The 18494-nt window shown below is 41.9% G+C and overlaps 2 protein-coding genes across 5 annotated transcripts in view; both read left to right on the top strand.

The window, feature by feature from the left end:
* Positions 1-18494, top strand: part of zgc:152816 (uncharacterized protein LOC777712 homolog) — a 40644-nt gene that overhangs the window by 13808 nt on the left and 8342 nt on the right. For 2 of the 4 annotated variants that reach the window (XM_042093299.1, XM_042093300.1), the window contains exons 22-25: positions 324-426; positions 553-682; positions 900-1026; positions 3031-4889. In XM_042093299.1, the coding sequence (XP_041949233.1) occupies positions 324-426; positions 553-682; positions 900-1026; positions 3031-3085 (415 nt within the window). In that variant the 3' untranslated portion in view covers positions 3086-4889. Of the gene's footprint in view, positions 1-323; positions 427-552; positions 683-899; positions 1027-3030; positions 4890-18494 lie in introns of those variants that run through there. The other 2 variants (XR_006032015.1, XM_042093301.1) reach the window with 2 other exon arrangements.
* Positions 8754-18016, top strand: adssl (adenylosuccinate synthase, like). Its single transcript, XM_042093302.1, has 13 exons — positions 8754-9129; positions 10004-10106; positions 10274-10342; positions 10441-10491; positions 10637-10703; positions 12684-12791; positions 13033-13114; positions 14193-14319; positions 14472-14626; positions 14734-14858; positions 14957-15054; positions 15152-15301; positions 16325-18016. The coding sequence occupies exons 1-13, from the start codon at positions 8887-8889 to the stop codon at positions 16375-16377; spliced, it is 1431 nt and encodes a 476-aa protein (XP_041949236.1). The 5' UTR covers positions 8754-8886; the 3' UTR covers positions 16378-18016.

The following is an 18494-nucleotide window of genomic DNA, read 5'->3' as shown; positions in this document are numbered from 1 at the left end:
TGTTTGTGTGTTTGTCTTTGAGATTTGAGCACCTTATGTTTTTCGAGGCCTCATTTTTTCCCCTGCTTGGGCCACGCTTTTCTGAACACGAGGAGCGTTGCAGCGGTCATTCACACCATTCCACTGGGAAACAATTGAATTCAAGCGTCTGGAGCCTCGAGCGCCTTGTGCTTCACGTTTCTCTCTGAACTAAGACTGCTTTCCTAGACTGCAGACTGTGTGAAGGTATATTCATCATAGCTGCCTAGGATTTCTAATCTGTGTGTGTGTGCGTGTGCGTGCGCATGGCATGCGTATGTGCGTATTTGTGTGTGTGTGTGCAGGATAACCCCAAGCGTACAACTGGGGGCGGCAGAAGGGAAGGAGTTGGAGGAGAACGGAGAAGAAGAGGAGAAAGAGAGGCGCGGCTCCAAAAGAAAGAGAGGGGTAGGCGTGCGTGCGTGCGTGCGTGGCACACTGAAACATAACTTGTGAAACAAAACTGGGTGTCTGTTTGAATATCCATGTCTAATTAATGTGTGTGTGTGTGTGTGTGTGTGTGTGTGTGTGTAGGAGTCCAAAGAGCTGGAGGGCCGATGTGGGGACCCACCCCCTACGGAGCCAGAAGAGGGGGATGAGAAAGAGAAGGGGAAAGAGAGTGAAGAAGCGGAGGAGTGTGTGTATCAGCCCGGAACCCCAGTGGGTATGTATACACACACACACACACACACACTCTTATACACTCCTATACACACTCACACACTCACACACACACACACCTGGCACTAATAATATACACCTTTATACATAGTCTGTATCTCGCAATGGTGGTGTGTGTGTGTGTATTAAATCTCATAGTGTGTGTGGGTGTTGGATCTCGCTATGGAGTGTGTGTGTTAACGTGTAGCTGTATGTGGCAGGTGTGGACTTCATAGTTCCGGCCAGTGGGTTCTTCTGTAAGCTGTGTAACGTGTTCTACACCAGAGAATCATCCGCCAAGTCTCAACACTGCAGCACCGCCAAGCACCACAAGGCCCTCAAGAACCGGTACGTCCCGGTGTGTGTGTGTTTGTCTTGAATTTCCCCTTGGGGATCAATAAAGTATCTATCTATCTATCTATCTATCTGTGTGAGAGAGAGAGTGAGAGAGAGAGAGAGAGACAGTGAGAGAGAGAGAGACAGTGCAGAGGAGATGAGTAGGAGACTGATTGGGAAAGGGCCAGACTGAACCTGGGATCCCGTGTCCGCTGGGCCTAGAATTTGGCAAATCTTTCATAAGTGAATGTGTGTGTATGTGTGATTCTCTGGAGACCAGTCCTCTGTGTGTGTGTATGTGTGATTCTCTGGAGACCAGTCCTCTGTGTGTGTGTGTGTGTGTGTATGTGTGATTCTCTGGAGACCAGTCCTCTGTGTGTGTGTGTGTGACTCTCTGGAGACCAGTCCTCTGTGTGTGTGTGTGTGTATTAGGGGTGTAACGGTTCATGTATTCGTATTGAACCGAAACGGTACAGGCGTCACGGTTCGGTGCATGAATTTACACGGAGAATACACGGTATTAAAAAAACATAAAACTCGTGTGCGTATTAATTAATGTCATGCGCAATTACTGTTAAGTAGCGAGAGTTACGTGAGTTCTTTAGCGACACCTAATGCTAATCTGTAGCCTCGCCTTAGCTCTGAAGCTCTGATTGGCGCCTATGTTTTTTTTGTCAGGTCGTTGGTCGAGTCAGTCAGTCAGAGATAGTAGCACTAAGGTGGCGACACACATTAGAGGATCCGCAGGTCTCTTCGCAAGTTTGAGAACTTCAGTTACAGTAGTACAGGCGAGAGAGTGGTGGATAAGAAACTGTGTGTCGGCGTTGTTCAGCAGTTGTTGGGTATGTGAGTGGAAATATATGCTACACATGTTCGAAGCAATCACCCAGATGATGTACTACCATGATGGCTACCAATCACCGAAATGAGAAAAAAAAAAAAACTTCCCCTGCGCTTCACCAGCCTTTGGATACACATACAAATAGAGCCAAAACCTATGGCTTAAATTAAATGATTTCGTAATGACAGAAAGCCATGTAAATCGCGTGGTAATTACCTTTATGTTGGGGTAACTTGTAACTTCTCACATGAGGAGCTGGTAGTGTTAAGTGCATAGACAGTAAGTGTCAACGTTAACCAGGCTAATAAACAAACCATGCTACGGTGAGTTAACGTCGAAGGGCAAAGTCATGTGACTTCTAGTTGTAGTCTGTTTATGAAATGAAAGGAGCAATTTCGTTTTTTAAAAGAAGGCAAAATAGTGTGATATTTTCACAGTTAGTAGGCTAGATTATTACTCTACACACACTGAAAAATATTGAGGCAAATTGTAGACCCTTCCATATACAACTAAACACGGATGTTGAAGGTCTTGCTTAAGTGGATTTTTAAAAATCATTATTCTATGTAATTTGCACTTTCAGAAATAAGAGATGCTGTAGGCCTATTTTAAGTTTTATAGCTGATTGTCTTACTTTGTTTACAACTTACAGATGGAGTCTGGGTACTTATTGTACTGTTTAGCCTACATCTTACACACTTCAGGCTGTTGCAGATAGCTCAGGGAAGAGACTGTATGACACTAGGTGTTACAGCCTGATACATGCACAACAAAAAATAATTGCTTTCTGCATTTTTGGTTTTGCTTTTCCCTCCATTGTACCGAACTCGTACCGAACCGTGATGTCCGAACCGAGGTATGAACCGAACCGTGACTTCTGTGTACCGTTACACCCCTAGTGTGTATGTGTGATTCTCTGGAGACCAGTCCTCTGTGTGTGTGTGTGTGACTCTGGAGACCAGTCCTCTGTGTGTGTGTGTGTATGTGTGATTCTCTGGAGACCAGTCCTCTGTGTGTGTGTGTGTGTGTGACTCTGGAGACCAGTCCTCTGTGTGTGTGTGTGTGTGTGCGCGTGCGTGCGTGCGCGTGCGGGCGGGCGTGCGTGTCCTGTTAACTCTCCGTGGTCTGTTGATGCACTGACTGACCGAGTTGGCCGTTTTGTTTTTTCTGTCCAGAATGAAGAGGAGGCGGCACAGCAGCCCCTCCAGTCCGAAGGCCAGCGACCCCTGATCCTGTCACATCCTGATTGGCCTCCAGAGTGGACACACTCACACACATACATACACACACACACACACACACACACACACACAGGACTAGTCTACACACACACACACACACACACACACACAGGACTGGTCTGCACACACACACACACACACAGACAGGACTGGTCTGCACACACACACCACACACACACACACACACACACACACACACAGGACTCGTCTGCACACACACACCACACACACACAGAGGACAGTTTGGGCCTGATGGACTGATGCTCCACCTCACAACCACCAACATGAACTAGAAATCCCTCCTACCATTTGGGCTTAGCAAAAGCGTCGAGCCTGCACACACACACGCACACACGTGTGTGTGCGTGTGTGTGTGTGTGTGTGCTCTAACCACAGTGTGTGTGTACTGTGCATCTGGCTTTTTATGTTCTGTTAAAGATCAAATTTCTGAAAGTATGTATGTGTCACTCGGCTTGTTCGGTCTGTGGTTTACAGATTTATGTAAGATCACCGCACGCACACACACACACACTGAGATACACACACACACATATATATACTTTATTTGATTCAACTTTACAAGTTTCATTAGGAATCAAAATGTCTAAATAATGAAATAGATTGGTCTGGTCAGGTGTGTGCGTGCAGACACACAGTGGTCAGGTGCAGTGAGCGTTTGTTTATGTTTGTTTATGTGGTGCGTCCACACCTGCTCTGCCCATTCACTTCTGAACAGCAGAACTCTACAGCTCTGCAGATCATCATACACACACACACACACACACACACACACACAGTTTTGCCACAGTTGTGCCAAGTGTAGCAGAACCTTCCCTCCACCCCCATCATTCCACTGTGTGTGTGTGTGTGTGAGAATGTCTTCAGTGTCACATGCTTGAACATTCCATATGTGTGTGCCTGCGTGTGTGTAGGGGGGTGCTGCTAGAATAAAGCTCAGAATAAAACAAAACAAAAAGAAATTGTGTTAAAAACTGAGCTAATGAGCTGATTTGCTTAAAAAAAAGAGAGAAATTTGAGTTTTTTAAGAAAAATTCACGTTTTGTTGTTTATTAGTTTTGCCTTGTACACAAATACAGTAATACAGAGGCCTATTGCGCAGTTTTGAGATCGCAGTGAAAACTGGCAGTGAACATGATGTGTTTTTTAACCAGACGCTTGGAAATGTGTGTTTGTGTGTGTGTGTGTGTGTTTTTAATCAGACGCTAGGTAACTGATGTTGAGTTAGGAATAACTCTGTGTGTGTGTTTTTAAATGGACACTAGCTAAGTCAGGAGGAACATGGTCTGGTGTGTGTGTGTGTGTGTGTGTATGTGTGTGACATTAGCTAAGTGATGTTGGTCAGAATCCTGAGACTTGCTGCTCAGAATGAAGCGGAGTGCTCAGGCGGACCATGAGGACGAGACAAAAGAGTGTGTGGCCCGTCTACAGATGGACGTCCTCCTGGAACACAGACCCAACCACATGTGTGGTTTGACCTCTGCGGTGGGACAGCGACAAACCCCGCCCCTCAGTAACCCCTCTTTAGCCCCGCCTCCTCCAGTCCTGGGGCTTCATCTGTACAGACGAGACGGGAGTCTCTGGATTACATGAACATTTGTAGAAAACAGATATACAGTAACGGTCAAAGTTAGTTGTTTTTATTTGTTTGTTTTTTGTTTTTGTTATGCTTTCATTCCTGCCCAGACCGTCAATTTGTCTACTTCGGCTTCCTTGAGTTGGTCTGCAGCTCTTGTGTTCCTCAACACAGATTATTAAAACTACAGACAATGCTATTCACTTTTTTCACCCATTTCTAATGTGTTGGCCTATTGTCATTTGTGTTGTCATGCACATGTTCCAATAGCACATATCTTTTCTAATGATCTTTGTGTGTGTGTGTGTGGAGAAGGAGGAAGTGTGTGTTTGTGAGAGAGAGAGCCTAGACATAAATGTGTACAGAGATGAGTGTGTGTGTGTGTAAATGAGCTCAGCTGCAGGTGTGCGAAGAAAGCATGTCTACAAGTCTGTGTGTGAGGGATGGCCTGGCACAGCCCACACTCTGGTCCTGTGATTGTGTGTGTGTGAGAGAGAGAAGTCTGTGATGAGGGGACCAGGTGGCTGGTCTTATCATTTTTGTGTGGTATAAGTAAGCATGTCGTCATAGTTACATGTGTCGCTGGCCAAATGTCTGTTTATGTGTAGAAATTGTTCAGCCTATCCAGTGTAGTGCGTTGTGCTGTGTGTGTGCAGTGTAGTACTTTGTGTTTTGTGTGTGTGTCTTATTCATGGGGCACATATGTGTTTGTATGTGTGTGTGTTTTGTCTGAGGCACCTTGAGGGTTAAGGCCAGGTGTGGTAGAGGAGTTCTGTTGACCGTCTCTTACACCTGCCATGTTTTGGGTTGGCCAGCAGGGGGCAGCAGAGCTTCAGATGGATTCTGTCTTCTGTCAATCTTCAGCATTATCACTCTCTTTCCCTTTGTCTAAGGTGTTTGTGTGTGTGTGTGGCTGTCAAGGTGCTCAGTAACCCATATACCCAAACTGTTTTCACTGACACTCCAGTCAAATACACCCACATACTCCTCTCACACACACACACACAGACTGAAATACAGCCTTCCCCTACACAAATACTGAAAGGTTGCTCTCTGAGTAATGTCCTGCTTTCACATGTCTCCCTTTATCTCCTCGTGGGTATCAGACCTGCTACTAAATTAAACTGCTTGATTGCTAACCAGCACCGATCGCGCCACGAGCCAGCTGACAGCGTATGCTGAAATTGACTTGACTTATAGGATGAGGAGACGTCAGATGATTTCATTATGATTGTAGCAAGTTAACACGGCTGATCATGTCACCGTGTTATGATGATTAACCTTTGTAAGGTGCCAATGCTCCCGGGTAGGCTTTAAATCAATACAGCCATAACAATTTATGTAAAAATAAACAGATGTTTACTTTAGCTCAATTACCAATGATATAGACATTATTTATAGTTCATATTTGCCATTTACCCCTGTGAGATCACATTTATGACCATATGATCATTTTCGTTTTTTGTGAGAAAATTATGAAATTCCATTATAAAAAAGGTAAAAAAAAACTAGAAACAAGATTTTTGATCATTATTGGTGCTTATTTCTTAGAACTTAATCAGAACAGGTGAAAGTGCTTAAAATGTAACAAAAGACAGCATTTCCGCACACATTCACCTACAGTTATACACCATTTTAACTCAGTTTGGGAGGGACAGAAATACCTAACAGAGCCAGCAGGGCCTGTCTTGGTTTCTTCTTTCTGACTCCAGGTGATGTGAACATTGGCTGCCTGCATAATGTTATCACTTCACTGCTTGACACTATGGAGACATATTTCACGTCAACAATGGAGATGTTAGTGTAAGACAGTGGTTCTCAAAGTGTGAGGCGGGCCCCACTAGTGGGGCATAGAGACATGACAGGTGGGGCACGATGAACAGGAGGAGTTTTTTTGTGCCTATCTTTAATAATGCCTTTCTTTTTTGACAAGGAAGATCATATATCAAAACATAATAGCCACACCCAAACATAGGAGTCATAAACAGACCGACATATGAATTAAAGCTGCAGTTGGCAAGATTTTTTTGATCATATTCACTGAAACCGACAGCCAGTTTTAGAAAAAAAATGCACTTCTACCTCCACCGAGCCTGTTTGTTTGTTAAAAATACACAGCTCCCGGTTCTTCTGGTCCAATCAGAGCAGGGCTGTGTGAGATCTGACTGTCAATCACAGTCTGGTGCGCACTGACAAGCACAAACTGATGAGAGGGTGCTCGTGGTAGTGGGGGAGGGGCATGAGAGTTATAAACATTCAACATTTTGGCTAAGTCCCCTCAATCTGTCAGACTTGCCAACTGCAGCTTTAAAACAATGTAAGATCCAGCAGACCGAGACAGGAAATGTAATGGGGAACCAAAATGCGAAAATAATATTTTAACATTACCATTTTGTCGGGCTGATGGGGTCAGGTGGGGCTTGAAAATTCCCCACCTCCAAAGTGGAGAATGACAGAAAAAGTTTGAGAAGCACTGGTGTAAGAGGTCTTTAATATCACTAACACCAAGGGCCACCAGGGGCAGTAATGTAGCCAACTACGCCAGCCCAGCGAGAAGCCCCACATTGAGCCCAGCCCCGATCTGCAAGCTGCAGCCAGGGTCAGCTGCAGAAGGACAATGTCTTACACAATCTATTAACCAGGTTCGTTCAAGCTTGTGACTGGATAATATAACACACACATCAACCAAGTTATAAAGATTAAATTTAATGTTGATACTATTAAAAAGGTACAAAAAGCAGCCGTGCACAATGCGCTGATTAAATTACAAGTCAATGGTTAAATCAACAACAGCCAATAGCAAGTGGAGGATCAGTCATAAAATATTTGCCAACCACAGAGGTCAGGCTTATTAAAGGTGCTCTTACACTAACCTTCTATCTAATATTTTATTTTGAACACGGCTACTGGGTCTCATTCATTGGATCCAAATAACAGAAATACCAAACTCCAATTCATGGTATAGGCTAGCCTAAGTTAAGCTATAATAAGCACATGGCCAATTAAATATTGAACATGACCAAGGAAAAGTGGACGGGACAGCACAATGCCACGGTAAGGTTATGCTATTAGGCTAATTAAGAATGCTCAGCTCAGCCAGGTTCGCTTGTGCAGTCAGGATGAATGTGAACGAAAATATGCCCTTCTCCAGTAGCACTATAGGCCATCTTAAAATCCACCAGAATAAAGGAAATCACATAGGCTACTCGGTTAAAGAAATGATGGGGAAGAGCCCCCAGAGTCAAACCCCCATGTCAAAATTATTATTGAGACAGCAAGGATATGCCTACAAAAAAGGCTGATTCTAGGTTACAGTAGCCAACTATCAGGTTACATTTATAATGTTTATAACGTTGTGAGCGTCTTCTGCTCAGAGGCTGCTCAACTAGGCTAGTTTTGTTGTTGGTAGACAGGAAATCCGTCAATAGGCTTTACAACAACTTTATTTGGAACTATTTTTTTTTTTTTTTAACTAATAATGTAACTCTACTGTACGTCGTTTTCGAGAGAAACCTCTGTCTGCCAGGCAAACCGCATGAATATAAACATAGGTTAGTTACATGATGGAACGCGCCAAAGAGTTTTCTATTGATGTTGAGACATTCTAACGATGCCCCTGATATTGTTAATTTGCATACGTGGGTCAGGACTGTCATCAGTCCAGTGAATCTGATCTGTTCAAGGCCAGACCTGCAAATTCTCATAGATTATGCCTACACATGTACAACTGAGTCTGTGGACTTGTGTTCTCAATAACTCTCATAGCTTTTTCACAGAGTACAGTCTGTAAAGACTAACTACAAACTGACTACTACAGTAGCCTACAAGTTGTATCCAACCTACACTTGCCGCAGTCTGACTTTTATTTTGAAATAGGTGGATTGCATTTGGCGGGTAAAAAGGGCAGATTGGAGAACGCGGGAAATTCTGCGACATCTGCTTAGCCTACTCCACGTTGACTCTACAGTGATTTTAACCAGTCACCAATAAATATAAACTATTATTAGTGGGTTTGATCCAGCAAGCCCGCAGTCTCCTACTAGACATTCTCTGGTATCATGCTATGGTATCATGAGGTTGAGTCTCAGGCTGAATCGTGATTGGCTGAGGTCACCGGATTTTTTTAACAGAGTACATTGTTGGCGCTAGATTCACGCAGCACGTTGTCGGCGAAACGAACACATTGCAGCACATTCATGCATTTACAAGCACGCAGCATGGCCGCGGACAATGGTATGTCAAATGGCCAGGAAACGGCCTCGCTAAATGGGGAACCAGCCATGAAGAGACCCCGAGAGAGTGAGGTTGAATCTTTACGGATTCCTCGGGAGCCAAAGAATAAAGTGACCGTAGTTCTTGGGGCCCAATGGGGTGACGAAGGAAAGGGCAAAGTGGTGGACCTCTTGGCTATGGATGCAGATATTGTATGCAGGTGCCAGGTAAGCACTCCATGCTAGCTAACGGAGAAGCCAAAGTAACGTTAGCTGAAGCTACTCCGATAACGTTAACTCTTAACTGCCAGTGAAATGTGCATGTTAACTGGTTGAAGTTCGTCAAGTGTAATACTATTTTTGTTTAGTGTAATTACTAATATTACCCGATTTAGCAATGAAACGTAAGTAACGCTAGACAACGTGGTCAAACAAAACACTAGCTAGCTCCATTTTCCCAAAGTAACGAAGGTCAAGCATTAACCACAACTTGCAGGCCTTTGGTAACGTTATGCTTTAGTGCGAAGCATGTAATGATGCAGTAATCGATAGGTGTGAACAAAATGATTCGTTGAAATATGAATTTCTTTGAAGTAGAACGTTAATGGTATGATGGGCTTTGGGTTTACGTAAATCGCGTTAATCGTAGAAGTTGGTCACAGAAAAGTGTTAACGTTAGCCACCTCGTATTTAACATAGCTGCTTCATCTAGATACGTTAGATAACATACAGCGACCGTTAATGGCAGGCTTTGGCAAATTACTTTACTAAGTCCTAAATTACTGGGAAAATTTAGTTAGTCTGAAACTCGAAGAACAAACTTTGGAAATGGTGGTAATGTAGTTAGCGGGCCAACTAGGCTGATTGATTAACTTGCTAACTTTAAATTACATAGCTTTGGGGTGGTTAATAGCGACAGCTGTCGGCGAGATTGCAACGTTGCCCGAAGTCATCAACTCTCGCAGTTTCTTGTGTTTTTGTAGGTATAGTGTTTAGAATACATTTTGCAGAGATGTAGGCTACGTAATGCACTCACGGAGAGATGGTCTAGTTCTGCTTGTGTATGATGGAATCCAATTATTAATGTCCTATGTGTCACCAGGGAGGAAACAACGCAGGACACACCGTGGTGGTGGACTCAGTGGAGTACGATTTCCACCTGCTGCCCAGTGGAGTGCTGAACAAAAAGGCCATGTCCTTTATTGGTATGTGATCAAAATATATGCCTCTTCAGCCCTTCTACCCATCACAAACAATGACATCTGCAGTGCACAGAGTAATTGTGTTAAGGTTTTAATCAAAAACTGCTGCTACAGCACTGTATTCATGCCCAAGTCAATCTGTATCAATAATCAGGTGTTTCTCTTCATAGGCAACGGGGTTGTGATACATCTGCCTGGGTTGTTTGATGAGGCTGAAAAAAACCTACAGAAAGGAAAAGGTGATTTTGCTTGAGTAACATGTTCAGTTAGAAACCAGTCTATTAACTATATAACTATATTAACTATATTACTTTTGATTTTTCCTATCTGTTTTTAGGACTTGCAGGATGGGAGGAAAGACTGAAGATTTCTGATCGTGCACACCTTGGTAAGAGCCTTCTCCTCATTATTCTACCAATATATTTGTCTTGATAAGATAGTGAAGGTGTGTTTTTCCCAGTTGCATGGTTATTTGCATATTCAAGTGGTTATGATATCTGGAGTAAAATGTCTCATGTTTTGTATTCTGACAGTGTTCAACTTTCATCAAGCTGTTGATGGAATACAGGAGCAACAAAGACAACTGCAGGCTGGGAAAAAGTAAGTGCATGCACGACCTATCACTTATATAGGTCAGTTCACCCATTGGAATGGTTGATATTGAGCACTGAGAATAAGCATCTTTGGCTTGGTTGCTGGCCGTGGTCCTGGCATACCAATAGTAGAGATGGTGTGCAAGCGATGCAATGCTAGACTTTGATGTGGATGGGTATGGAGGTTTGAAATCAGGGTGGGGTGAGTGATGACTCTTAATCATTCCTATGGATCCCGTGAATTTTGTTTAGAAAACGTTTTTTAGTAATTGACAGTGCAACATCAGTTTTTAATGGTATCGTTAAAATGGTTATCGTTATAGTTTTAATGGTATCGTTAAAATGGTTATTGTTATAGTTAACATTGCATTCTTGTCATATAATTTAAGGTAGGCAAACAATTGACTGTTCCCAAAAGCCACGTCCCCTAGTTATTGTTACTACGCCCGTCAAACTCAGACCGGAGTTGTCTAGAAATTCAATGGTAGCTGTTAATTTACTGTCTGTAAAAGTTACAGCACAAGTGGCTTTTAGAGAGCCACGGACCTAAATTCATTTACAATCCGTTGAAAGACTGCAGTATGACATGGAGACACATGTATAAAAAATCATATCTAGCTTTGTTGGGTGACAAGCTTAAACAGGAGGCGAGTGTGATTCACTGATATTAATATTAGCTGTGCTAGATAGACTTGCATGCATGTTACAAGGACACTGGGCCATGTCATGTAAGGAACATGGTGCTGCCAAAAACCGGAAACATAGCCTACATTGCAGAGCCACTTCTACTTTATTATTTTATGGTGAATATAAATGTTACACTACTGTGCACAGCCCCATGCTTCTCTGACGTGATGAAGCTAGCACGTTATTAGCAGCGGTTAGCTAACTATGCTAACATTAGTTATATACAAGTCTCCTCCAAGTGACTATCATTTTATACACAATGCTGGCAATGCTGAAAACAATTAACATCCTTATTTATCTTACTTACATTGAGTTGACTGTGTGGCTTAATCCACAGATGTGGTGGAGCACTGTTTCATTATGGTTTGCTAAGGAGTAATCCTTTGCTTAAAATAGTGGAGTTTTGGGACGAGAGAATTTAATCTTAATCAAGACTGAAAGGCATTTTTCTGTGTATCGATGTTGCGCTAATCCCATATGTCATTTGACTGTCCTTTTCAACTCCTATCACTATAAAACCGGACAAAAATCAATGCTCCCAATAGATTTCTATGGTGCCGTAAGGTGAAGTTACGAGCCTTGTCTGCCTGCATGGAGCTACTGGGCTGTCATTGGCTCATCTGCGTTCGATGGGCGGGGTTTTGCGAACGGTCAATTGTTGTTGGTTTGCTAAACCATGGATGAGCTGCTGGTTGATTAGTGCTCTCAATGACTCAGAATTCTCTTAAGGCGTTTCCACACTGACAGCCTTTAGTTTGTTTTAATCAAACTCGAGTGCCTTTGAGCCCTTGTTTCGGTTTGTTTGTGTTGGTCGAATGCAACGATCACATTCAGGTGCGCACCAAATTGATCGGTCTGAGACCTCCAAAAAGAGGTGGTCTCAGTCTGCAACCATCTAACGAACTCTGGTGCGGTCCTGCTGGTGAAAAAAGCCAACCTGAAACACACAGGTCCAACGGTGTAGTTGTAGTGAATAATGGGAGTTAAGATCACTGGATCATTGGTCAAATTTGGTAATTACGTAAAGCATGGATAAATGTGGATGCGTGAGGAGATACAAACAATGTTTTAAACATGTATAAATGGCTGAGTAGCTGACATGGCAGCGCCAATCGGATTATTCCTAGTCACGACTTGTTGTTTGGTGTAAGTTGGCCATTAGTAGTGCTATCTGCCAGGTTTTCCCAACATACAAAGTATGGCCCTGCATCTGTTAATATCTATTGACGATGTGAAAATTTCAGGCCGATTTGAGCATAACCAATTTTAAACAAGACTTTTTTTTCTTTGGTGTATATAGTTTGGGAACTACCAAAAAAGGCATTGGCCCAGCATACTCTTCTAAAGCTGCCCGCAATGGACTGAGGGTGTGTGATTTGGTGGATGACTTCGCAGTCTTTGAGGAGAAGTGAGTATTCAACCTTTCCGTTTGTGTTTCTTAGAAACCATTTCACTGGTTGTTCACGGATAGAGAAGCTCATCTATGAATATTATTTAAACAAAAAAACAAACAATAGCCCCTGTACCTGAATTGTGTGTAATGGCTATAAATTAAAAAATATAATTTGATATGCTGGGAGGTTAATAGTGAGGACGTTATGAGCATATTAATTTAATTGATTTAAATAATTATTGGTTGTGTGTTGTAGATTCCGAGTTCTGGCAGGTCATTTTCAGGCCATGTATCCTAATCTCAACATTGCTGTTGATGCTGAACTAGACCAGCTAAAGGTGAGTTTTGCTGAATGTATCATCTGGTCTTTGATGCTCATTTTATTGCACATCATTTGTGACCCTGCAAGGCGAAACCCGTCATTTTGGTTAAATTTACAAAATTAAGTTAATGTGCTCACATGAACGACCATTGACTAAGCTTTCCAACGATATGTATATCGAGGGTATTGCAGAAAGTATTGCTAAGATAACCGCATTCAAAGTTGGCATGGTTCTCCTGTCACGATACACCAGAAGAGGAGAAAATCACCTTTTTAAGTAAATTGTCACGTGCGATAGTGTGAGGACACCGCTATTATTAGCCTTACGGTAGCGTGATTTTGAAGCGGATGACTGACTGTGCAGTTTTATCAACCGAGTGAGTGTCTTTTTCTGCCCCCTAGTTAATACCTGGGACGGTCATAAGGTGTCACTATAGAATATAATTAATGTATTTCGGGGGAAGCAAGGGGAGAAGAAGTTCTGTGTACACAGATTGTGTAGGCTATAGGCCCAATTTTAAAATGTGCTACGTCAATGGAATACTTCTCCTGGTCCGTAAAATGACGCCAGGATATTTCTAAAAGTTCGTGCTGTTGACCGTTCGTACCCTGAAAGGCAAGTCTTTCACATTCATATTCGGTTACATCTGCCAAGAACGATAGAGAGCTTACACATTGAGTAACGAGTAGCCTAATGAGTAGGCTACATTTTAGCTCTACCATAAAACCTTATAGAGGCATGGACTAATGGAATGACTGCTAATGTGTTTAATCTTCACCTAAATAAAGTCAGGGTTTAACAGTCAAAACGTATGTTTATCCGTGAAATTTGTTCACAATATGAAAGTGTAGACTATACTGTCGAATTATGCGAAAACGTGAAATTCGACATTTTAACCCGTACATTTGTTTATCGTGGATTTTTCTCAAAATAGCACTGTGCGCAAGACGACTGGTTTCGCCTTGCAGGGTCACATTTGATATATGAAGCCAGTAGTCAATGCGTTTGTTTAGACCAATTTTAACCATGTATATGCAGCCATTTTTGTGATTCCTGATTTCTGTATATATATAATACCATACTCTTTTCATAGGGATTTGCTGAGAGGTTGCGCCCCTTGGTGACTGATGGAGTGTATTTCATGCACAAAGCTCTGACTGGACCAAGCAAGAAGATTCTAGTAGAGGGGGCTAATGCAGCTCTCTTGGATATTGACTTTGGTGAGTTTCAGAAAGGACAGTTTGCTGACCTCCGTGTACTGAAGGGAAAAACTACTTTATAACCTGCAAGGGGATGATCCATGTTGTAAATTTGTTCTGTTTTTTTATTTCTTTTTGAAAAATTATTATTATTATTTCTTTTTTTCTTTAAGGAACCTACCCGTTTGTGACCTCATCCAACTGCACAGTGGGAGGTGTATGCACAGGGCTCGGAGTGCCTCCGTCCCATGTGGGTCGCGTCTATGGCGTGGTGAAGGCCTACACCACCAGAGTTGGAGTTGGAGCTTTTCCAACAGAGCAGGACAATGTATGGCTTACTACTTCTGTTGTAGTAAAACTCACCGCTACATGGGTTCTCCTTTGTAGTAGTTTTTGCTCTTGTGTAACCTGATTAGAGTTGTGGTTTATGTGCAGGACACAGGCTCTCTGTTGCAGTCTCGCGGGAGAGAGTTTGGGGTCACCACCGGCAGACGACGTCGCTGTGGCTGGTTGGACCTGGTTCTAGTCGGATATGCCCACATGATCAATGGATTCACTGCGTGAGTACAAGCCCCCACTCTCTGTAGTCATTCAGATGTTCCTGTTTCTGTGTTTCCTGTTTCTATGTGTTCATGCCGTTCATCATTTCCCCTATCAGCATTGCCCTGACGAAATTGGACATCCTGGACACTCTGCCTGAGATCAAAATAGGCGTTGCGTACACCGTTGATGGACAAGCCCTTCCCAGTTTCCCTGGTAACATGCTGTTATTTTGCCTACCTATCACTGTTTTACATTGTTTCTTTGATGTTTTAAGGTGTTTTTACTTGACTTGGCTTTCTGCTTTGCGCAGCAAATATGGACATGTTGACTCGGGTGTCAGTGGAGTACGAGACTCTGCCCGGATGGTGTTGCAGCACTGAAGCCGTGCGTTGTTTTGATGAGCTGCCTTCTCAAGCACAGGACTACATCCGCTTCATCGAGAAGTTTCTGCAAGTGCCAGGTATTGCTCTTGGCTTGGTACGGGAAAAAACAATCGATTTTACCTAGCTTGAGTTGCTGCAGCTAGCAGCCAGGCAGCTACAGTGCTACACTCTGGAGACATGAACATGGGGGGGGCTCACGAACATGCCCCCAGAGTGTAGCGCTGTAGCTGCCTGGCTGCAGCAACTCCAGCTAGGTAAAACCAAAAAATCGACAGTACTCAGTGACCTTGAGAAACCGAGATCTATGTGAAAAATCAACGGAATTCCCCTCTAACAATGTCACACATAGAATTGCTGATTAGCCTAAGTGCAGCTTTAGGGTTTATCTGTGTGTGTTTAGGAAAAGGGGAAACTGTTGGGTGTCTTTTCGGGTGTGTCCAGATTCATGTAGTTGTTTACAGCGCTGGCTTAAAGCAATGCATGCTGGACTTTTGCACAATTCCAACATGCATTGTGTAAAGTCCAGCTTGCATTTCTTTAAGCCAGCGCTGTAAATGGCTACTTGAAAATGAACGCATCCTGTTCCTAAGTGTCCTGTAATTAGACCTGTCACTAATTGCATATCCATCTGAATTTGATTATTTCAGATGACTGCAATTGCTCTGAAAAACAGTTCCATAGGAGCTGTATAAAAGCAGCTGGATGAAACTAACAAACATGACATATTTCTGTGTAATTGTCCTCTTTGAGGTTTGACTGGTGCTTATGACGTCATCATCTTGCGCCTTTCTGCCTTCTGTTTAATGACAAATGAGTGGAGAATTAGTGGCACCTATTGTTTATATTAAGGCATTCCCCTTTTAATATTTGATAGAACACATTTCAGGGAGTTTGTTGACATTAACATACTGGATATATTTGCAAAGCCATATACCATTGCATGTTATTGATACTGCTGCTGCAAGACTATCGACTGTGTTCAACAGTATATGCAATTCAATTTAATTGCCCTGCTCAAGTTTTATTTGCTGACTTATAACAGACAAATTGTTGCCTTGCTAATTTTAACCATTTTACATTGTCTGTCTTTTCTTTTGTAGTGAAATGGGTTGGAGTCGGCAAGTCGCGTGAAAGCATGATCAAGCTGTTTTGATCTAGTGTGGCACACAGTGTCCCAAGTATGTGGGACTCCAGTCCACATTTTGTGGATCAATGCAAAGAATATGTTAAATATTGCACCACATAATGTCCCTCATAATGTTCCAGTCAAACATCAGCACCAGCAGCAGATTGAGAGCACAGGTTCAGTGTAACCTGACCCATCTAACCTTTTAAATGGTTCACCAGACCAGTGCCCACTTACATTCCATAAAGGCTTTTTTATATCAGAAATATTCCAGCACACAAAAAAAATGACTGACCATGACATTGTGGTCATATGTGATGGAATCTGGGCATTCTGTTTCAACGGAGGATTTGAAGGAGTATTACAGGCCTTCTACCTGTGTTTTTTTTTTTCTCCCCTACTGATAATGTCATGAAGGTTTTGGAAAAGAACTTTGATTTGTGGTGTGTTTAATTTGAAGGTTGATATTAAGTGAACATCCTTGTAGCATAACTGTAAAAATGGTTTCATATAGTTATTTTTATTCACTGAAGGTTATTTTCATTAACTGAGAACTTTGTGACCTCAAAATGATTTCACGTAAGTCCTGTGATTTTTCTACACCTGATTTCCATCCTCTCTTGGTTATTTGTGTTTTGTTGCTAGCTAGCTAGCTAGCTAAGGCTCAAAATTACACTTCTAAGCAATAGCCTGTGAACTATTCAGACTATTCTAATGTCTCATCTTGTTTACATTTTTACAATGTATAACCGTAAATATGAAATGAGACCATATTCATTGAGCAGACCTCCACTTGGATTAGGAGGGAAAGAGCATTTAGGCTGTGTACCTGATGCAAAGGAAATTGATAACCACAGACAGACTGTTAGCAAAAATGCTTTCATAGCTCGTGTTCACTTATTGGTATGATGTGACCCAACCTAATAAATAACACAAATTAAACAATTTAATGAGTGGAAGGAAAATTGGCTATAGCTAAATTACTTGTGCCAAGGACCACAAGCAAGTGTTATAGGACTTTCTTTCATTTTTAGTCTGTCCCAAATTAAAATGTAAAAATGAAAAGCCTTAAAATAGGCATATGGTTGAATTTTACCACTGGACTGGATGTGCAGATGTGATTGTTATCGTTTTTTTTTCAAAAATACATTTAACATTTTGTTGACTGTTGAAGCAATCTTCTTATTTTGCTTTGCCCATATGATGTATATTATACCGCTGTTTAAAAAAAATTATAAAATCTTATACATAAACACTTGCACTGTAGCCTAATTATCAAGCAATGTCATTCTGAAACCATGCACTTTTGGTGCATAGGCTACCTATGGCTGTGGGTGCTCCAGTGAAGAGCTTTGTAATAAGAATCTAAGAGCTTTCATGGATCTAACCTGATGATTCCCCCCCCCCCCCCCCCTTTGAATTGGTGTCAATGTGTAACTGCAACAGCTGCTGAATGAATAGTTGTAGTCAGTAACAACATTTAAAGATTCTTTTTTATGCAATTTTTTTCTTTGAATGGTAAAGAACATTATTTTAATCACAAAGGATCACAAGCAAATATTTGTATGTTAAAATAATCAAAGCTCACTGGCATTCCTATGCATATTATGTCAAAATTTTTGACTCATTATCTGCTCTTTCAGAACAATAAAATGTTTGAGCTGCATGTTTGTTGACTTACACTTTTGTAAGCAAAAATGGTCTTTCAGAAATGTAATTAGGAAACGGGTTAAGTTATGAAAAATAATGTTATGTTAAATATGTGTGATAACCAGAAGCACCGCTTAATTTCTTAGGATGATGTAAGATCATAAATGCCTTCAAAGGAGGTTGTTTTTCTTAGTATTGGGAAATATGACCCATGTAATGTGTGCAAAATACACATCCATATTTTGGTTTCTTGTGTGCTAAATACACATTTATGTTTTGGTAGCTATATGATAATATGAAGTTATATATAGTGTACGCATATTTTAGTTTAATGTTTCAAACTTTTACACCGTGCACATATTAAAAAGTTTAAGTAGTCTGTAGTAGTACTAGGCTTTTTTTTTGTCAAACTGAGCAAATTGCTCTTCAAGTTCCTCTAGCCATGTTTGGCATGCACTCAAAAAATTCTGGTGTAAATGGGCAACAAACAGTAA

This window comes from Alosa sapidissima, chromosome 5 (genome assembly GCF_018492685.1).
Source record: "Alosa sapidissima isolate fAloSap1 chromosome 5, fAloSap1.pri, whole genome shotgun sequence".
Lineage (NCBI taxonomy): Eukaryota > Metazoa > Chordata > Actinopteri > Clupeiformes > Clupeidae > Alosa > Alosa sapidissima.
The sequence above is the reverse complement of the archived record's forward strand: the minus strand, read 5'-3'. Positions and strand labels throughout refer to the sequence as shown.